Source organism: Oryctolagus cuniculus, chromosome 10 (genome assembly GCF_051225735.1).
Source record: "Oryctolagus cuniculus isolate XC-2025 breed Fujian yellow rabbit chromosome 10, ASM5122573v1, whole genome shotgun sequence".
Lineage (NCBI taxonomy): Eukaryota > Metazoa > Chordata > Mammalia > Lagomorpha > Leporidae > Oryctolagus > Oryctolagus cuniculus.
Genome location: NC_142876.1, coordinates 9,378,870 through 9,401,930, shown reverse-complemented (window position 1 = coordinate 9,401,930; position 23,061 = coordinate 9,378,870). Strand labels below are relative to the sequence as shown.

General features: G+C 40.0%; 1 protein-coding gene across 1 annotated transcript in view; it reads left to right on the top strand.

The window, feature by feature from the left end:
* DOK6 (docking protein 6) overlaps positions 1-23,061 on the top strand; it is a 514,846-nt gene that overhangs the window by 142,899 nt on the left and 348,886 nt on the right. Inside the window, exon 2 of the mRNA XM_008261454.5 lies at positions 21,254-21,361. Coding sequence (XP_008259676.2) covers positions 21,254-21,361 — 108 coding nt within the window. The remainder of the gene's footprint in view (positions 1-21,253; positions 21,362-23,061) is intronic.

Here is a 23,061-nt window from a genome sequence, read left to right as displayed (position 1 = left end):
TCAGCATCATTTTTTCCAGATCTGAGAAGAATGTCTTTGGTATCTTGATTGGAATTGCATTGAATCTATAAATTGCTTTTGGGAGAATGGACATTTTGATGATGTTGATTCCTCCAATCCATGAGCATGGAAGGTTTTTCCATTTTTTGGTATCCTCTTCTATTTCTTTCATACGATTTTGTAATTCTCATCGTAGAGATCTTTAACGTCATGGATAAGTTTATTCCAAGGTATTTGACTGTTTTTGTAGCTATTGTGAATGGGATCGATCTTAGAAGTTCTTCTTCAGCCATGGCATTGCCTGTGTATACAAAGGCTGTTGATTTTTGTGCATTGATTTTATATTCTGCTACTTTGCCAAACTCTTCTATGAGTTCCAGTAGTCTCTTAGTAAAGTTCTTTGGATCCCCTAAATAAAGAATTATATCATCTGCAAAGAGGGGCAGTTTGACTTCTTCCTTCCCAATTTGTATCCCTTTAATTTCTTTTTTTTTTTTTTTTTTTGCCTGATGGCTCTGGCTAAAACTTCCAGAATTATGTTGAATAGCAGTGGTGAGAGTGGGCATCCCTGTCTGGTACCAGATCTCAGTGGAAATGCTTCCAAATTTTCCCCATTCAACAGGATGCTGGCCGTGGGTTTTTCATGAATTGCTTTGATTCGTTTTTTTATTTTTTTTATTTTTTGACAGGCAGAGTGGACAGTGAGAGAGAGGGAGACAGAGAGAAAGGTCTTCCTTTGCCTTTGGTTCACCCTCCAATGGCCACTGCGGCCGGCACGCTGTGGCCAGCGCACCACGCTGATCCAATGGCAGGAGCCAGGTACTTCTCCTGGTCTCCCATGGGGTGCAGGGCCCAAGCACTTGGGCCATCCTCCACTGCACTCCCTGGCCACAGCAGAGAGCTGGCCTGGAAGAGGGGCAACCGAGACAGAGTCCGGTGCCCCGACCGGGACTAGAACCCGGTGTGCTGGCGCTGCAAGGTGGAGGATTAGCCTAGTGAGCCGCGGCGCTGGCCAAATTGCTTTGATTCTATTGAGGAATGTTCCTTCTATACCTAATTTGCTTAGAGTTTTCATCATGAAATGGTGTTGAATGTTATCGAATACTTTCTCTAAATGTATTGAGATAATCATATGGTTTTTCTTCTGCAATTTGTTAATGTGGTGTATCACATTGATTGATTTGCAAACATTGCAGCATCCCTGTATACCAGGGATAAATCCTACTTGGTCTGGGTGGATGATTTTTCTGATGTGTTGTTGTATTCTGTTGGCGAGTATTTTATTGAGGATTTTTGCATCTAAGTTCATCAAGGATATTGGTCTGTAATTCTCTTACAATGCTGCATTTTTTTCAGCTTTGGAATTAAGGTGATGCTTAATATGCTGGCTTCATAGAAAGAATTTCGGAGGATTCCATCTTTTTCGATTGTTCTGAGTAGTTTGAGAAGAATTGGAGTTAGTTCTTTTTTAAATGTCTGGTAGAATTCAGAAGTGAATCCATCTGGTCCTGGGCTTTTCTTTGTTGGGAGGGCCTTTATTACTGTTTCAATTTCTGTCTCAGTTATGGGTCTATTTACGTTTTCTATGTCTTCATGGCTCAATTTAGGTAGACTGCATGTGTCCAGGAATCTATCCATTTCTGATAGGTTTCCCTGTTTGCTGGCATACAAATTCTTGTAGTAATTTCTGATGATTCTTTCTATTTCTGTGGTGTCTTTTGTTACATTTCCTTTTTCATCTCTGATTTCATTGATTTGGGTCTTTTCTTGTTTTAGTTAGATGGGCCAATGGTGTGTTAATTTTGTTGATTTTTTCAAAAAACTAGCTTTTTGTTTAGCTGATTATTTTATAATTTGTTTTTATTCAATCCTATTGATTTCTTCTCTGATTTTAATTATTTCTCTTCTCCTACTAGATTTGGGTCTGGTTTGCTGCAGTTTTTCTAGATCCTTGAGATGCGTTGAAAGCTCATTTTTTTGGTGCCTTTCCAATTTCTTGATGTAGGTACCTATTGCTATAAGCTTTCCTCTTAACACTGCTTTTGCTGCGTCCCATAAGTTTTGGTATGTTGTGCTGTTATCATTTACTTCCAGAAAGTTTTTGATTTCTCTTTTAATTTCTTCTACGACCCATTGTTCAATCAGGAGCATGTTGTTCAGTCTCCATGTGTTTGCATATGCTCTAGGGATTCCTGAGTTGCTAATTTCCAACTGCATTCCTTTATGGTCTGAGAAGCTGCATGGTATGATTCTAATTCTTTTGAATTTGCTGAGACTTGCTTTATGGCCTAGTGTGGTCAATCCTAGAGAAGGTTCCATGTACTGCTGAGAAGAATGTAAAATCTTTAAATGTAGGATTGAAAGTTCTGTAGATATTTATTAGATCCATTCGGGCAATAGTGTCGATTAAATCTGCTGTTTCCTTGTTGATCTTCTATCTGGTTGATCTGTCTATTTCTGAGAGTGGAGTATTGAAGTCCCCCAGTACTATTGTATTGGAATCTAAGTCTCCCTTTAAGTTCCTTAACATATCTTTTAAATAAACCAGTGCCCTGTAATTAGGTGCATATACATTTATAGTAGTTCCATCTTCCTGTTGAATTGAACCCTTAATCATTATATAGTGCCCCTCTTTGTCTCTCTTAACAGTTTTTGTGTTATAGTTTATTTTGTCTGATATTAATATGGCTACACCTGCTTTTTTGATTTCTGTTGGCATGGAATATCTTTTTCCAGCCTTTCACTTTCAGTCTGCTTGCATCTTTGTTGGAAAGATGTATTTCTTGTAGGCAGCAAGTAGATGGGTTTTGTTCCTTAATCCATTCAGCCAGTCTGTGTCTTTTACCTGGACAGTTCAGGACATTACTGTGACTATTGATAAGTAGTAATTTTGCCCTGTCATTTTCCCAGAGATATTTTCTAGTATATGCTTTGAGCTTCCCATGATCTTTTGCTGTGAGGTTTCCTTCCTTTACCTTCTTTCATATTGATGGCCATGTTTCTGTGTTTCTGTGTGTAGCACATCTTTAAGCATCTTTTGTAGGGCTGGATGAGTGGCGACAAATTCATTCAATTTCTGTTTGCTATGAAAGGTCTTTATTTCACCTTCATTCACAAATGAGAGCTTTGCAGGATATAATATTCTGGGCTGGCAGTTTTTCACTCTTAGTACCTGGGCTATGTCTCGCCATTCCCTTCTAGCTTGTAGGGTTTTTGATGAGAAGTCTGCTGTGAGTCTAATTGGAGATCCTCTGAGAGTAATCTGACGTTTCTCTCTTGCACATTTTAGGATCTTTTCTTTATGTTTCACTGTGGTGAGTTTATACGTGTCGTGGTGAGGATCTCTTTTGGTCATGTTTATTAGGGGTTCTATGAGCTTCCTGTACTAGGATGTCTCTGTCCTTCTCCAAACCCGGGAAATTTTCTGCTAGTATCTCACTAAAAAGGCCTTTCTCTCTCTCCATGCCTTCATTTCTGCTAGTATCTCACCAAAAAAGGCCTGTCTCTCTCTCCATGCTTTCAGGAACTCCTAGAACCCGAATGTTGGGTTTTTTAATAGTATCCTGTAGATTCCCCACAATGTTTTTTAAATTTCTAATTTCCTCTTCTTTTCTTTGGTTTGACTATATACTTTCCTGTTCTGTCTTCTAAGCCAATATTCTCTCTTCTGCTTCACTCATTCTGTTTCTAAGGCTCTCTAATGTGTTTGTCATTTGATCTATTGAGCTCTTCATTTCATGATGATTTCTCTTCACTATCACAGTTTCCTGTTCTACTAGTTGCTTCATTTCATTTTAATTCCTCCTTAATATTTCATGAATGTTGTAACTTTGACAATGGCAGCGTGGGTGATGCACATGCTTTGATGTCCTATTAAATGCTTATTTACTTGCCTAAACCGAGAACTAGTTTCATTTCCCAGGTTTCATGATCATTGCTTAAATACCATCATTTGTTTAGTTATACATGTAAAAACTCAGATCCTCTCTCTCCCAAGCTCATATTGAAGTTACTGTGAAGTTCTAAATATCACTTTTAATGCTTTTCCTCTCAGGCTCATCTCCACTCTGTTGCTGGGTGAGCTGCAATTCTGTTTTCTGGTGTTAATGTACTAATTGTGTAACAAATATTGTTCTTTTTTCTTTTCTTTCTTTCTTTTTTTTTTTTTTTTTTTTGACAGGCAGAGTGGACAGTGAGAGAGAGAGAGACAGAGAGAAAGGTCTTCCTTTGCCGTTGGTTCACCCTCCAATGGCCGCTGCAACCAGCGCACCGCACTGATCCGATGGCAGGAGCCAGGTACTTCTCCTGGTCTCCCATGGGGTGCAGGGCCCAAGTACTTGGGCCATCCTCCACTGCACTCCCTGGCCACAGAAGAGAGCTGGCCTGGAAGAGGGGCAACCGGGACAGAATCCAGCGCCCCGACTGGGACTAGAACCCGGGGTGCTGGCGCCGCAAGGCAGAGGATTAGCCTAGTGAGCCACGGCGCCGGCTATTGTTCTGTTTTCACTGTTAATCCTTCTGTTCTAATGTCCTTAAACTATAATTTTCATGCTGTCACTCATCAATAACATTGACTGTTGAATCTGATTTTTGCCAAATCAGGTTAAAAATTCCGTTAAGATCTTCTCTGAGTTTTGTGTTTGTTCTTCATTTCCTTCCTAGATCCACTTTTCTCCTCTATTCTAGCTGTCCTCACTGTATCATAGGAAAGTGTTTGAGTTTTGCCTGTCGATTTTTGAGATGATTTAGGCAAAGCAAAGTCAAAGGTGACACCCAGATTTGAACTTCGTGTGACTACAAATATGACTAACAAATGTAGGAAATGCTGAATTCAGGAAACAAACTAAACTGGAAATGGTTTGAGCCTTAATTTGGCCCTGTGACTTTTACTTACTAGGCAAGATGTCAGTTTGAAAGCATGGCTCGAGGGGCCCACGTTGTGGCCAAGTGGATTAAGCTGCCACCTGCAACACCAGCATCCCATATGGATGCTGTTTTGATTCTGAGCTGTCCCACTTCTCATTGCACTCCCTGCTATAGAGCCTGGGAAAGCAGCAAAGGAAGACCCCAGTTCCTTCAGCCCCTGCACCTGCACGGGAGACCCAGGTAGAATTCCAGGCTCCTGGCTTCAGCCTGGCCCAGCCCCAGCCATTGTGACCATTGTGGGTATGAACCAGCAGGTGAAAGAACTCTGTCAGTCAGTCTGTCTGTATCTCTCTCTTCCCCTCTATAACTTTGCCTTTCAAATAAATAATAAGTCTTTAAAAATGTGCTTTCTTTAAAAAAAAAGGAAGAAAAGAGAGTGTGATCCTAGAGTAGATGTTTGGATTAATGTCTGTGTCACTGCTTGGAATGCACTCATCCCATATTGAACTGCCTGGTTCACGACCTAAATACTCTGCTTCTGATGCAGCTTCCTGCTAATGCGCATCCTGGGAGACAGTAGGTGATGACTCAAGTACTTAAGGAATTCAGTCCCTGCCTCTCATGTGGGTGACCCAGATAGAGTTCCAGGCTTGGGCCAGACTGTGTGTGTGTGTGTGTGTGTGTGTGGAGAGAGAGAGAGAGAGAGAGAGAGAGAGAGAGACTGTCTTTCTCCCTCTCAAATAAAATGCAGATAAATAAGGAGACCTGTGATGGGTGGGTCTGGTCTAATGGCTCCTCAGTTCCAGAAACATCCCAGCTGTGGACACCTTGGTGACAACTGCAGTCTTACAGATCAGAAGAGACTTGTGGCTCAGAAAGTCTAGGCAGCCAATAGTGGCCAACCTGAAATAACCAGTCACCTACTGACCTGGCACATTCCTAGTCATTAAGGCCACTTTCAAATTTGGATTCTATCTAACCTAAATATTTAGACTTCAGCTTCCTTAAGGACTTCTACCTTAAGGTGCAGAAAGAGTTAATGCTACTTGAAGTTCTGAATCTGATTTAAATCTTAATGAAACATTTGCTTCTTAGATGCATTTGGAGATTTTCACAAATGCATGAGAGATATTGGAGGAAAAATGCTATATAATGTGAAATATCATTATTCTAGTCATACTGTTCGAGAGTTGCCATGTTTAAAGGAAGCTATGTGTAAGGTTCTTGAAATTGGACATGTGTTGTTTTATTAATTTAGAAGTTCCAGGATGTAGAATTCTTCCTTTGATACTGCCATAATCAGATGGTTCAGAAATGCAGAAGATTGTGTGTTAGAGATTTTAGGCATCCTCTCTATTCTTACAATGAAACTCGCCTTTTAAATTTTGTAATCCAATATTCTATTAATCCAGTCCTTTCCTAGTTCTTGACCAAGGGTTATAGTTTGAAAAATTAAATAACTTATTATGGGGGTTATCTTTGCACCCCCACTTTTTGGGTTAAATTTACATAAATTCAGCTTATATCTTAACTCATCATGTCATTTTGTTAAGTAAGTGAGAGTTAATTAGCTATCTTTATATGAGAATATTTAAGGAAAACTGGTAGCCACCAAGGATGAATAGTCCATTTTATAATTAGGGGATCAGTTCTTAACACATTCACAGTGTTTTTAGCTCAATGAAACCAAGATCATTTTCTGGAATTAATTTTTTATATTTTTCAAAGGAAATATGGAGAACAGATTTTATGGATAAAAACATGTCCATTTAATCTAGGAAATTAATCCTACTGTCTAACATTTCTTACAGGTGTACTAGTGGGTAAGAATGCAAAATCACTATACTTGGTTTTAATTCTTGCTACATCATGATACTTTGGAAATACCAATTGTATTAAGTTTAAAGAACTAATCATCATGCATTGCATTCTGGGAAATAACCACAGCTCCAACTGACCACTCCAAAATTTTGTAATCATTTTTGGACAAAACAGTAATTACAGATTATCTAGATTTACTTATTTCCTTGATCATACATAAAGCTTTAAACATCAATCTCTCAGGCATCTATGAAATTCTGCTCTTTTGGACAGAGATTTTATTTTTAGTGTATAAGTAGACAGCAATCTTCAAACATTTTTAGACACTAATCATGCCTAAATGAAAGTTATTCATGGAAACTGCACTGGTGAAATTTCTCATTCTTTTCAATCCTATATGAGACTGAATAACATAAAAAGCATCTATGGGCAGAGGTAAATAAAATGAAACAAAGCATAAAACAAAAACAGGATGCTACGTCTAATTAATTTGAAAAACAATATATATTTTTTCTCCTTTATAAAATCAATTCATATTTTAAACCCTGAGTAAAAACAACAGCTTAATGTTGTTTAATCAAGTACTTAAGAAAGTCATTTCTAATGAAATTTTGATTTCTTTTTTTAAAAATTTCTTTTTAAATTTTATTGATGCGGGCCGGCGCCGTGGCTCAATAGGCTAATCCTCCACCTTGCGGCGCAGGCACACCGGGTTCTAGTCCCGGTCGGGGCGCCGGATTCTGTCCCGGTTGCCCCTCTTCCAGGCCAGCTCTCTGCTATGGCCAGGGAGTGCAGTGGAGGATGGCCCAGGTGCTTGGGCCCTGCACCCCATGGGAGACCAGGAAAAGCACCTGGATCCTGGCTCCTGCCATCGGATCAGCGCGGTGCGCCGGCTGCAGCGGCGGCCATTGGAGGGTGAACCAACGGCAAAAGGAAGACCTTTCTCTCTGTCTCTCTCTCTCACTGTCCACTCTGCCTGTCAAAAAAAAAAAAAAAATTTTATTGATGCATTTATTTGTATATTTATTTTTGAGAGAGAGAGAGAGAATGCTTCTCTCCATTGGTTCACTCCCCAGTTACTCAAAACAATGGGGGCTGGACCGAGCCAAAGCTGGGAGTGAGGAACTCAATCCAGGCCTCCTGTGTGGATTTTAGGGACCCAACTATCCAAGCCATCACATGCTGCTTCCTAGGTGCACATTAGCAGGAATTTGGAATCATGAGTAGAGCAGAACTTGAACCCAGACACTCCAGTGTAGAACGTGGGTGTTCTTAACAAGCATATTAACCAAATATATGTTAATTTTAAGGGTACAGAATAGTATTTCAGCACATGTGTACAGTATGTACTGATCAAATCAGATAATTAGCATTTCCATTTTATTATCATTTTTCTGTTTGGAGACTTGGAGTCCTATTCTAGTTGTTCATGAAATATATATTCATTATTGTGAGTTTTAGCCATTACAGTATGCCATGAAACACTGGGACTTACGCCGTCTATCTAACCTAAGACCCATCACCTAGCCTCCCTTTATTTCTCCTCCTCAACACCCTCCCCAGCCTCTGGCAATCACTCCTCTATGTTCTCATCAGTTTATCTTAGCTTCCACATATGAGGGAGAACATGCAGTGTTTTCCTTTCTGTAACTGATTTTCTTCAGTTAACGCAGTGTTCTTCATTTCCATCCATTTGCTGCAAATAACACGATTTCAATCTTTGCCATTGCTGAATAATGCTCCATTTCATATATATAGTTATTTATATATGTATAATTTTCTCTTTTTGCTTATTTGAGAGAAAGGCAGATAGAGATAGGTCTCATTTTTGCTGGCTCACTCCTCAAATGCCTGCAACAGCTCAGGCTGGACGAGACCTAAGCCAGAGTCTGGAACTTAATCTGAATTTCTAACGTGGGTGAAAGGGACCCAAGTGCTTGAGTCATCACCTGTTACCTCCCAGATACACAATAGCAGGAAACTGGAATTGTTAGTGGTGAGGGATCTCAAATCCAGACACTCAAACGTACTTTACCAAACTCTTTTATGAGTTCCAATGGTGTCTGAGTGGAGCCTTTTGGATCCTTTGTATATAGAATCATGTCAGTTGCAAAAAGGGATAGTTTAATTTCCTCTTTTCCAATTTGTATCCCTTTGAGTTCTTTTTCTTGCCTGGTGGTTCTGGTTAAAGCTTCCGGGACTATATTAAATAGCAATGGTGAAGTGGGCATCCTTGCCTGATTCCAGATCTTGGGGAGAATGATTTTTGCTTAAGGTTTTCATCATGAAAGGGTGTTGTATTTTATCAAACACTTTCTTTGCATCTATTGAGTTAGCTATATGATTTTTGTTCAACATGTGTACACAAATAATTGGCATAGATAGGATAGATAATATTTATACTCTCACATTTGAAAATCAAATCATAATTAGGAAAAGAATGGCCCCGTACAATAGAATATGCTGAAGTTTTCCCTGAGGAAATGCAAGATGAGTCAATGAAAAAGACAAAAAAATGCATTGCTTTAATGCATTGCACAGAGTAATAGAAACTCTTCTGTGGTTACAAAAACAAAATAACTGCTAGTTTCTGAGTCAATGGTTTTTAGAAAATTCATAAATTGAAGCAAAACTCTGAACTCCATTGTTAGCAAATGTGTTTGATTTTATAATATATGTATCCTTTCCAAGTTTTCACTTTTTTCTGAAAAAGACATTGATGTTATAAAATTTTCAAATTGGTTATTAATATTTCTTTTGTTTGGACAATCACTTCTAATATATATTAGGCTTCTTAAAGCAAAATATTGAAGAAATACAAAATGTATCACACTCACACTCACTGTGTGAGTCGTGCACTCTTCGGGAAAGCTTAATCTAGGCGAGGCATACAGAGTTGACTACAGTTTGCCAAGTTTCCAGAAGATTATTTCTTGGATGATTCTTGGATGAATTAAGCAGACATTTAAAAAATCAGTCTCCTGGAACTAATGAGGATTTAGTATTTACTGACTGAAAGGATCAGTTTCTAGACTTGACAAATCAAGTAGCAAATCAAGCAGAAAGATTCTTATGGATTTTTGCCTAGTAAGCAAGATGTCAAGTATTAGAATAGTTTGGAAAAGTAGTCTTCATGTTCTAAGAATTCAGTTTAGGACTTTGTAAATGTAAACTATATAAATATTTATTTTATAATATGTAATCATATATTAAAAATATAATCGATGTGGTAAGCATTTTATTTCATGAATATTAAATGTGAAATTCATATTATCTATAGATGACTTATCTTTTACAGAGGGAACAATAAAATTCACATTCATAAATTCTACTCTGTAGTAACCTGCTTGGAAATATTTAATTCCTAAAGGCATTTATATGTTACCCTTAAAGGATATTTTACATGTGTCTCTGTTGATAAAGTCTGAAATCCAGAAAATGCGTTAGGTTAAAAGGTTGATCAGTGTGGGCAGGAAGGAGAGTAGGATGGGAAGAATCACTGTGTTCCTAAATCTGTATATATCAAATGCATGAAATTTGTATACCTTTAATAAATTTTTTTAAAAACTGGTCAGCTCCTCCAGAACATCTACTTTACTTCCCCTTCTGCTTTCATACTTGTTTTACTGTATTTTACTTTTCACTTCATTCAGTTATTTTGTATTTGGTATTTGAACCTTTACTGAGAGGCCAGCTCCATAGGCACAAAGATGACAAAAGTTTGTTGGTTTTATTCACTGTTTAATGCAAGCAACTGGAAAGAAATGTACATGGCAAGTGGCAGATACTCAAGGTGTGTTTGTTGAATGAATAAATTACAAGAGTGAAGTATCCATGGAAAACTGGATTCGTATACTAAAGTGTATGTGTGCATATGTGTAAAGAAAGAGAGATCTTGTTCTACAAGGGCGTCCATCAGAAGTTAGCAGTGACCACACGTTCTCCCTCATATATGGAGGAAACTAAAAAGAAAAAAAAAAAAACAGACCTTCAATTTGTGTGAAGAGTAGTGATTGTTAGTGACTTGGAGGGGTAGGGAGTTACAGAAAGAGTTTGGAAAACAGGTGCCAGATCAGTCATGTCAAAGGAATATGTTCCCAGTGTTACGCAGCACGATGGGGTGACCATAGCACACAATAGCCTACCATAGATTTTCTGAGCAAGTGGAAGAAAGGAGCTCCCGGGTTCCAATCATAATGTTACCATCAAGCCAGCAACAGTACTGATTACCCTGCTGTAGTCAGTGCACACTGTATACATGTATTGAAATGTCACCTTGTAAGTTCATGGCATATGTACAATTGTTGTTAATAAAATTTATTAAGAATCTTAAAAAACGATATCGGTGCTTTTCTCTGAATGGTGGTAGTATTCTAAATTATTTATAAATATTTTAATAAGCTTTTTGGTATTATAGGTCATTTTCACATGAATAGGAAAAAATAGAATTTATAAATTATGATTTTAGATGATATTAAAAGATTTAAAAAAATTTTAATTCTATATAGTAATCCAAAACAAGGCTGTATTGATACAAAGAAGGAACAAATTGCTGTTCCTGCTGTCTAGTCAGTTCATGGTTCTCCAGAAAAGGTAGTAAAACATTAACTGGAGAACAAAATCAAATGCAATAAATGTTGTAACAGTTGTGCACGATGTAAGGATATTCTAAAGAGTAATTACTGAAAGTAAGTTAATTATCTCACACAAGAATAAAGAAACCTAAGTCATAGCTCCCTCTCTGTACATCTGCTGTTCAGTTGTGTATTTAATTATACTTCTGGTATGTTGCAGGTTAGGTTAGAGACCATATGACTGGAAGTAGAGTGCACCATCGAGATGGTCTGAGAGCACAAGTTTTGAAGCCAGAGAGATGCTTTAGAGTTTCGGTTGAACCTCTTGGTTTTGGGCTCTTCACCAAGTTACTTGAGTTAAACTGACTGGTCGTATTCTCTCTTCTGAGTCACGCCCAGAAGTATCCTGACTGTGTGAGAAGCCTCCAGTGCTCTGTCTCCCTCTTGGAAACTGCTCAACATGAGTTGAAGTATCTCCTCTCCTAGTGAGAACCCCACCTTTGCCCCTTTCTGAATCACCAGCCACACACTTTCATATTCACCCCAACTCTGGTTCAAAGTCTAGACTCTGTGACTTTTTTTAAAAAGATTAATGAATTTATTTGAAAGTCAGTTACGAGGCCGGTGCCGCGGCTCAATAGGCTAATCCTCCGCCTTGCGGTGCCGGCACACCGGGTTCTAGTCCCAGTTGGGGCACCGGATTCTGTCCCGGTTGCCCCTCTTCCAGGCCAGCTCTCTGCTGTGGCCCGGGAGTGCAGTAGAGGATGGCCCAAGTACTTGGGCCCTGCACCCCATGGGAGACCAGGATAAGTACCTGGCTCCTGCCATTGGATCAGCACGGTGCGCTGGCCGCGGCAGCCATTGGAGGGTGAACCAACAGCAAAGGAAGAACTTTCTCTCCATCTCTCTCTCTCACTGTCCACTCTGCCTGTCAAAAAAAAAAAAAAGAAAAAGAAAAAAGAAAAGAAAAAAGAAAAAAAAAGAGTTACACAGAGAGAGGAGAGGCAGAAAGAGAGAGGTCTTCCATCCACTGGTTCACTCCCCAATTGGCCTCAATGGCAGGAGCTGCGCCGATCCAAAGCCAGGAACCAGGAGCTTCCTCCTGGTCTCTCGTGTGGGTGCAGGGGCCCAAGGACTTGGGCCATCTTCTGCTTCCCTCCCAGGCCATAGCAGAGAGCGGGATCAGAAGTGGAGCAGCTGGGTCTCGAATCAGCGTCCATATGGGATGCTGGCACTGCAGGGGTGGTGGCCTTACCTGCTATGCTGTGTCACTGGCCCTGTGACTTGCAATTTAATGGATAAACTAAACCTATCAGGGCTTTTCATCAACTTGAGTACATTAGGTATAAGTACTTCTGAAGTCCCTGCACTTTAACCAAAGCTATCTGGTGTTCACCTGCTTCCTCATGGCATTCAATTTAATTAATGTTCATCCTAACGCCTTTCCTAGCACACTTACTACAGACTGCTATCTGCTATCATGAAAAATACTAGGGATGGTCAATTCCTTGGTCTCTATCTGTTACTCTATTTTTTTCTTCTTAAAAATAAAATCCCCAAATAAGAAAATGAATATAGGTTTTATAACATCTGTGTAAACTTCAACACATGTGGTATTTTTAAGTATTCTTAAAAATTGTGAATGAAGACAACATAGACAAAAAAAACATAAATTCCAGTTGGGCAAGTCTAAGCAAATCCTGGTAGACACACATAGAGCATTATTAGAACCCAGAAACAACCAACATGTCCCGTCCTACTCACATTGCTACCTTCTGCTACATGAACCACTATGCAATTCACAATGGAAGCCACTTGCTTGCTCTTTATACACCTAGAAACTTAGTAAAGCTAAATTTTCAGTGCATTGCACTTAATCTTGTTTGTTGGAGACTTTCCACGAAAGACAAGTGGTTTCCAGTGGAACCGTAACCAATTTGGCCAAGGATCAGGAGCAAGGTCTTAGTCATTGAAAATGCCCATAGTGTAAGCTTGCAAAAACTATCCCTGGATGAACTGACCGTATTTGTTTGTTTGTTCACTTCTTGTTTTGATACATTTCACTGGTATACAGCTACCAATAATCAATACCTATACCCCAGAGTGTCATTTACATATTATCTTGCCCTCAGAAGGGAACACAAATAAGACATTCGTGTACTGTTTTCAAATCTAGATTTTTTTTTTAAGATTTATTTATTTGAAAGTCAGAGTTACACAGAGAGAGGAAAGGCAGAGAGAGAGAGGTCTTCCATTTGATGGTTCACTCCCCAGATGGCCTCAATGGCCGGAGATGCGCCGATCCGAAGCCAAGAGCCAGGAGCTTCTTCCAGGTCTTCCATGCGGGTGCAGGGGCCCAAGGTCCTGGGCCATCTTCTACTGCTTCCCCAGGCCATAGCAAAGTGCTGGATAGGAAGAGGAGCAGCTGAGACTAGAACCGGCGCCCATATGGGATGCTGGTGCTTCAAGCCAAGGCATTAACCCACTGCACCACAGCGCTGGCCCCTCAAATCTAGATTTTTAAAATCTCTAGACAAAGCTTCTGTGATGCCCTTTTGTTGCTGTGGGTTCTCAGGTCTAAGGCATCCAGTGATCAGAAATTCCTCCAAGTTTACAGCCAAAATCTTACATGAATATTAGGTCAACAGCTTGTGATGAAACAGGCCCATTGAATCCAACTTCGGTTTAAGTTAGCATTTGTGAATGATTCTTTCTAAATAACATAATTGGAGCTGTGAAGTAAAGCCAAGAAATATGCCATAGGCTTCTCAGTAAATCTCAAATGGAAAAGGGTTTCCTTTGTGTAAAATTATCTTGAAAAAGAGAAAGCACTGAGGGAAGGAGATTGCCATGAGGTAGAAGGGCTTTCATCCCATGAAAGAGGATTAAGAGACTCTCTAATTGTGGCTGACTGGCTGGGTCATGCAGTGGAAAACTGAGGGTGTGCACCAGCCGGGTATCTGGGGGTTGCCGCAGTCTTGGCAACAGCATGGATTTTCTAGAAGGAGAAACTGAGAGGCAGTGTAGGGCCTAACTATGAGATGACTGGCATTTTAGGAGAGCTCTACGGTGATTAAATCATTGAGTTTCCCAGGATGGAGTGGCACCGCCTCCTGAAACCATGATGGGGCAGACGGGAGGTCACGGAGGAGGAGGACCGATTGCTGCCAGGCCAAGTGGGCTCTGCAGCCTGAGATGCCCTTGAAGCACCCTCCCAGCTCCTCCCACCTGCTGCTAGCGAAGGCCATTAATTTATGTGCCATTCTCTTGGAATGCAAATCAAAGTCAAGGTACAGAGTTTTATAAATGTGCTGCTCCTTCATGTACCCACAGAATTGGTATCTATCATTTATAAGCAAATAGAATTCATTCTCTGGCCGGCGCTGTGGTTCAATAGGCTAATCCTCCGCCTTGCGGCGCCGGCACACCCGGTTCTAGTCCCGGTCGGGGCACTGGATTCTGTCCCGGTTGCCCCTCTTCCAGGCCAGCTCTCTGCTATGGCTCGGGAGTGCAGTGGAGGATGGCCCAAGTGCTTGGGCCCTGCACCCCATGGGAGACCAGGAGAAGCATCTGGCTCCTGGCTTCAGATCAGCGCTATGTGCAGGCCGCAGCGCACTGGCCGCAGTGGCCATTGGAGGGTGAACCAACGGCAAAAGGAAGACCTTTCTCTCTATCTCTCTCACTGTCCACTCTGCCTGTCAAAAATAAAAATTAAAAATTAAAAAAAAAACTCATTCTCATGTAGAGCTCCAGTTCTAGGGTCTGCGTAGATTCTAGTCCACTACTGATTTCCAGTTAGATGAAGAGGATGTGGGGTGCAGATGACGTTTGGTGGATATACCCAAGCCTAATTCGACCTCATAAGGACACAAAATAACTCCCCACCAGGGCCCTTTTTTTAAATCTCATTCTTATTTAAAAATATTTTTGAAAAAATGTGCCTAAATCTGGTGAAGGAGGAAACTTTGAATTTATGAAATGATTCGTTTGCTACTTTAATAAGTTCAACTAGAGATCTGATCAAAACGTAACAGCTCTTCTACCACCAGATTGATTCTGTGTTATTTGCCCCAACAAATTATGTTGTAATCATGTTATTGGGAGCTTTTTCATTAGACTTGAAATATCAAACATATTTGACGGAGAAATTAAAGAGCGTAATGCAAAATACTTGATCAGTACTCTTGAAATTGTTAAAGTCATGGAAAAGAGAAAGATGAAGAACTCGTTAGAGATCAGAGGAGACTAAGGACACAGGCAACTAAATGCAGCTTGATAACAGACAGGATGCTGAAACAGGTCACGACAGGAAAACTGGTGGACTCTGAATCTGGTAGAATTTGTAATTTGGTTCCTGTTTTTACCTTTTGTTTGGGTATTTTATCAATGTTAAAGTCTTATTTTGAAAAATGTGTCGTGGTTACAAAGGATGTCAGTATCAGTAAACTTGCAAAAGTAGAAGCCAGGCCAGCGCCGCGGCTCACTAGGCTAATCCTCCGCCTGCAGCACCGGCACCCTGGGTTCTAGTCCCGGTCGGGGCACTGTTTCTGTCCCGGTTGCTCCTCTTCCAGTCCGGCTCTCTGCTGTGGCCAGGGAGTACAGTGGAGGATGACCCAAGTGCTTGGGCCCTGCACCCGCATGGGAGACCAGGAGAAGCACCTGGCTCCTGGCTTCAGATCGGCACAGTGCGCTGGCAGTAGTGGCCATTTGGGGGGGGGGGGTGAACCAACGGAAAAAGGAAGACCTTTCTCTCTGTCTGTCTCTCTCACTGTCCACTCTGCCTGTCAAAAAGAAAAGTAGATGCCAACTCACTGAATTATTTTTGCAATTGTTTGTAAGCCTGAAAGTGTTTCAAAATAAAAAAGATAATAAAATAATAATGGTAACTTAAGGGCCTCAGCCTGGTAAGCAGTCTATTACATCTGGTCTTTAAAAATCAATCTTATCTCTGTATGGTTTTTCTGTTAATGTAATAGCAAAATGATAAGACACTATTGAAAATCCTAAATCTGCTTTCCTTATTATATGTTATCAGATTCAATGTACTACAATATTGAGTGCCTAACTGAAAATACGTATGCTTTCTGGTTTGTGTTTAGCTCACTATTTAATAGAAAATAACTCTAGTTACAGTAGAGAATAGGTGTGTTTGCATGTTTCAGTGGTGATGCCCCAAGCTATGAGATGAAGTGAAAAAGGAAAAGATTTCTCTGTAGGAGAGGACAAAAATCTTACTACCGTGGATTTGGATAGCATTTCTGTTCACAAAAAAACTTTCTTGCCTCAACCAGGACTTTAAATTCATCAGTGAATAACTGGGAGACATCTCCTGGTAACTTATGTACGTCCTCCCTTACAAATAATATTCTTATTTACTTCCTTACAATCCCTCAAATTTCTGCTCAGATTCGTGTAATATTTGTTTTACTTCCACAATATTAATACTGCTACAACTATCAACATCAGCACAACCTCACCTTCACAGCTAAGTTTATAATTACAATTTTAATTCTACACACATATTTATTTAAAAATCTTGGCCAGCAGAGCTACTATTACAAAATACCGTACACTGGGTGCCATGAAACACAGAACATTGTTTTTTGCTGGAAACCGCAGATCTGAGCTCAGCAAGCCATCAGAGTCAGGTTCTGGTGCGGGCTCTCTCCCTGGCTGTGGGTAGGTCGCCTTCTCCCTGGCTGCTCACTTTGTCTTTCCTTGGTAAGAAGCTGAGGGAGAGAAAGGAAGCTCTCTAGCATCATCGTCAAGGCTGATCTTTCTGGACCTTGTTGAACACTGTCTCTCAGAAGCACTATCTGCATCACATTGGGAGCGAGGGCTTCAACAGATAGAGTTCAGGGCCACAGTGCAGTGCATAGCAGTGTCCAAAGCCAAGAATTCTAGGTAAGGGTGTGTGGACTTTGGAAGCATGTGTGCCAGTTGCTGTGTGATATCTCTTGTAATCCTCAAATAATAGTAAGTCATGGAATCAGCACTGATAATCAAACTGGTTTGATTCAAAAACTGTGATCTTATGCATTATAATGCCTTGACAAAGGTATGAGTTAGATTAGAAACTGAGTGAAGTTATTTCTTTTGTGCAGTTACTTAATGCTATCTGTTTTGTATTTCTGCACATCTACTGTGGCATGAGATTTATGCCCTGAATTTCTTCTTGCCATCATGTTAATCCTATGATCCAGGCATTATTCTCCCTGAGGTAATTTAAAGACACAAACTCAAAGAACTCTATAACCAGCCTGAAGTTAAATGGCTCTAAAAGGGGGCTGAGCTGAAATTTCACATCCAGGCTTTCTAGTTCCACAGTCCATGTTTGAGAAATCACTAATTTTTTTTTAATTTTTAAAAACTCTTGCATAGTATTTTATTTTTTGTGGATGTAGAACATTTGTTGTTTTTTTTTTTTTAAGATTTATTTATTTATTTGAAAGAGTTACACAGAGTAGAGGCAGAGAGAGAGAGAGAGAGAGAATCTGAAGCCAGGAGCCAGGAGCTTCTTCTGGGTCTCCCACATGGGTGCAGGGGCCCAAGGACTTGGGCCATCCTCTACTACTTTCCCAGGCTATAGCAGAGAGCTGGATGGGAAGAGGAGCAGCCGGGACTCGAACCAGTGCCCATATGGGATGGCGGCACTGCAGGCCAGGGCGTTAACCTGCTGCACCACAGCGCCGGCCCCGGATGTAGAGCATTTGTATCTGAATATTCTGACTCTGAGTTATAATTGTGTCGTTCGAGAAAAAGTCTCCATACATGTGGACTGATCATGCTGCACAAATTGTACTGGCTCTTTTCTGTAGGAAAAGAGGGTCTGGAAAATGAGCCAACCTTGGTGGAGAACATTTTGTGAGGTAGAACATGAGCCTGCCATGTAAGTCCTCCCTCCAGCTTGTAAGATACCCCTTTTATTAGCTGAGCCACTACATACCATGTCTGAGTTTGCACGGCTAGAAAGTGGCGTATCTACAATGTCGACACAAGTCTACCTGATTCCAAGCTGTTGATTTCAGTTATACCAAATATCTCTTCTTATATGTTTGCATTTTCTGCATCTTTTGCTACTAAAATATAAATGCATTTTATTTAAAAGTAGAATTCTATATTACCAAAGAAATTCACACAAAATGGAGTTAAAGCTAAGCAAACTATATACCTATATGATATTTCTAATCATTACTTGCATCTTGTTAGATGCTGATTCACTTTGGGGTAGGAGCAGTGAGAAAACAAGAAATAAATAAAGAACTTCAACATACTGTACTTAACACAAATGTGTGGGGAAAACAGCAGGTGCTCTCAAGGAGTGATTTCTCTCCTGGTTTCCAGATGATTAGGAACTGTTTGATGGTGCATCTGATCCCAGCAGAGGTGGAGAGATGGGTTCATGCATGCAGGCATTCAGGTTGTACTTAGCAGACCACCAGTGAGAAGCTAGAAAGACAGCAAGAGTGAAATCTAAGTCTGTGTTTATATTGCTATTCCACCTGTTCTGTCTTTTAATAACAGTCTTTATGTGATTGTACTAACAGTGTTTTTCACACAGAAAATACTGTCTTTCAGCAAATAGCAAACAATGCACACTTCAGAGGACTCACATCTGGCCTATATTAGTAAACAGCAGTGTGACAACTTGTAATTCAAGTAAAGATGCAAGAGAGAAATGTAGTTTTCTATGTTTCTGAATTTTCTTTCTATGAATTTCCTCATGACTATAGAGAAATTATACTCTATCAAAAAATAGGCCAAATTTTGAAATTTAAAAATTATGACTGGTCAAACGTTTGGCTTTGGGTTTCTGGTGCCAGTTAGGAGACATGCACCCCACATCAGAGTGCTGGGCTCAGTCCGGTTACCCACTCCTGGTTCCACCTTCCTGCTCATGGGAGACGTGTGTTGTGTTCATTCCCGGTGCCTGGCTGTGGCCCTGGCCAGCCAAAGCATTGGAGAAGTTAACCAGAAGATGGAAGCTTGCTCTCGCTCGCTCTCTCTTTGTCTACCCTTCTCACCCTCATTCCCTCTGTGCCTCTCAAAATAAATAAATAAAAAGTTGTTTAAAATTTTTAAAAACTTGGTGGCCAATCTTAGTTTCCAAATATTTTCTTCACTGGACAGAAAAGCTCACTATACTAGATTTCTTTCAGACAAACCTGTGGAGAGTGTGTGATTCTCTGGAAGTCTGGTGACAAACATCTAAATGTGTGACACTAATTACTTCTATAAAGTAAGGATAAGACCCAGAAATGGTGGGCTTTTTTTTTTTTTTGGTAAAATTAGTAGTCCTGATTTTTTTCAATGTTTTACATTTATATGAAGTGAACAAACCTCATGTATGTCCCATATACAGATTTAGGAGCATAGTGGTACCTCCCACCCTACCACCCCTCCTTCCCTCCTCCCCTCCCGGCATTCTTCCTCCTTACTTTCTTAATTTTTCTTTTAATTTTTACAGTGGCATACCTTCAGCTTATTTTATCATCATAAGCCTAACCCTCCACTAAGTAAAGGATTGCTTACTTAGTAAGGAGAAAAAAAGATTACTTACTTAGTAAGGAGAAAAAACATAGTAGTCCTGATTTTTTAACAAAGCTTAATAATCAGACAGATGTGGGTTCAGGTCCTGACATTATCAGTAACTTTATCATAGAAGAAAACCATACCTGTTTTACACAGTAGTTAGAATAAAATGCATACTAATTTTAAAATTTATTCCACATAATAGGTATTGAATAAATCCTAACTATTGTAAGCATCTAAATGAATGAGATATGCCCTTTAAAACATGCTTTTGTTATTTTTCTAATTGGTATATGAGCATATGTTTAAAAAACAAGCAACTAAAACCTGGGCTGGCATTGTGGCATAGTAAAGCCACTGCCTGCAACATCACATCCCCTGTGGGTGCCCATTGGAGTCCTGGCTGCTCCGCTTCTGATCCAACTCCCTGCTAATGCACCTGGAAAGCAGCAGAAGGTGCCCCAAGTGCTTGGGTCCCTGCACCCATGTGGGAGACCCGGAAGAAGCTCCTGGCACCTGGCTTTGATATGGCCCAGCCCCAGCTGTTGAGGCAATATGGCAAGTGAACCAGAGGATGGAAGATCTCTCTGTCTCTGTCTCTCCCTCTCTCCCTGTAACTCTGGCTTTCAGTTAAATAAAACAAATCTTTGAAAAAAAATAAAATCATACAAGATGAATTTTAAATGTGATATTTTATGAAGTATGGAAAACAGAGCATTAGCAAATGCTTATTTGCTTAACCTTATTCATCCAGTACTGGCCCAGTGTGGAAAGTCAATTGTCTGTTACTAGGATGGTGAGATAAGCACATTATATGATACTCAACCCACAAGACTGACGTATGTTACAGGTTACTGAGATGGGTCTGGCACTGTGGTGTACAGGGTAAAGCCACGACCTGCAGTGCCAGCATCCCATACAGGTGCTGGTTCTAGACTTTACTGCTCCACTCCCGATCAGGCTCTCTGCTATGGCCTAGGAAAGCAGCGGAGGATGGTCCAAGTTCTTGGTCCCCTGTACCCTCATGGGAGACCCAGAAGAAGCTCCTGGCTCCTGGCTTTGGCTCAGCTCAGCTCTGGCCATTATGGCCATTTGAGGAGTGAACCAGTGGATGGAAGATATTCTCTCTCTTTCTCTCTCTCCCTCTTCCTCTGCCTCTGTAACTCCACATTTTAAATAAATATAATAAGTCTTTCTAAAAAAAGATTATTGAGAGCAAAGCTCTAAATTACCTCATAACACAACCTTTTTACAACATATTTTATGTGAAATATTATACTTTTAATATTTGCTGTAATTTTAATTGATAACGTGCTTATCATTCAAAAACAAAGTCACTCTTTGCAAGATAAATACATTTTTAGAAATTATTACAAGTGGCTTAATTGAATACACAAACTCCTGATGCCAGGAAGCACTTATAGAGTGGTAGATAACAGAATCCCTATATTTGCTTGCAGATTTTTCGGCGATGCTGGTTGGTTTTCAAGAAGGCTTCTAGCAAAGGACCCAGAAGGCTAGAAAAATTTCCAGATGAAAAGGCAGCTTACTTCAGGAACTTTCATAAGGTAAGTCACAGCCCTGGGTGCCCCTGGGGCCAGACTGGACTCTTGACAACTTGTGGAGACATTGCTTTGATAGATGAAAAATGCACCAGGAAAAATTCATGGCCAGGATAAAATGTCCCTGTTCTGATAAAATGAAGAAGTTATTTTTCTCCTTTATTTTAATCATCTGCTGTAAATGCCAGTAGCACCTCTGCGGAAATGAAGGGCTCATCTTTATTACTACTTTGCAAAATGAGATGACTCATAATTCAACCAGATCATTTCCCAAGGTGCTGAGTGGGCATTTCCCTCTGTTCAGGTTAATTGTGCATTTTTCACTTTGATTTAAACCCTGGGAAATACTTAAGAGATAGAACTTTTAACAGAGAGCTGGATCAGAAGAGGAGCAGCCAGGACTCGAACTGGCACTCATATAGATGCTGGCGCCACAAGTGGAGGCTGAACCCATAGGTCACAGCCAGATTTTTTGTTTTTCTCTTCATACTATTTGTTGAACTCTTTTACTAAGTGTGGGGTTAACTATAGGATCGTTAACTAAATGGAAAATAAATCTTTGTAAAAATTGCAAGTGGGAGTGTGAAAGGGAGGAGGAGGAAGGGACGGAGCGTGGGCAGCAGGGAGGGTAGGGGGAGGTGTCACTGTGTTCCTAAATCTGCATATATCAAATACATGAACCTTGTACAACTTAAATAAAATTAAAGAAAAGGAACCTTTGAGGCTGGCTCTAGCAGTCTAATGACTATGTAATGCCTGTAGCATTTGCTGTGTAGTCAGCTCCTTAACAGAAAATGATCAGCTTACTGATGTGTTGAAATATAGCCTAAGTTCCATGAATGAATATCAGTTTCCTAATGATCAAAATGTAAAATATGATCAAAACATGATGCTAATATGCTGCCTAAATTTATCATTGATGATAACATCAGAGCACCATTATATATCCTATAGTAATACAGAGGATTCAGTATGGCCTGTTGGTAGAATCTTGAAATAAGTGGAGTAAAGTGATAACTCATTGGTCATAATACAGATCAGTTGCCGGGATAATGTAATGAACTTTTGGAATTATATTTTATGTAATATACAGTTCTAATTTATCTTTTTATTAAAAGTAGATTGTTTGACAGTGATGTGCGAACTAATCTTAGAACTAGCAATCATTTGTAATATATTTGAACCAGAGAGATTCAAATTTGAGTTTCCGTAACTCTCTGTGAGACATTCTATGTCTTAATATAGATTTACTACAATAAAATGAAAGTTTACATTTCTGCCCAGCCACTTCCTAGCTCACAGGCACTTGGTTTTCCCATGAGTGGATATATTTTAAAATTGTTTTATTACCTATCTCTCAAGATCGAGATAAGATGTCATAAAACAACCAGTACACTACTGCCTATTCTTTCTATATGAAAAATGATTTGTATTCTGTCTTCCTGGTATTTCTGTGGTATGATTATAAATTTGATTGTGATTCTGGCACTAGTGTTGAACCTGACTTACGGAGGAACTGCCAGGTGTGGAATGTTGACGGGATGAGCATACCTGTGTTCTGTGGGTCCTTGGCCAGGGCCCCTGTCTGCTGGAGTGCTCTCTTCAGTGCCTCTGGGCTGATGTTTACTTACAAATACAACTGGCAAAAGCTTAAAGAAGAGTTATGTTACAGTTGGGCCCAGCCATATTTTATCTGAAAAATGGAC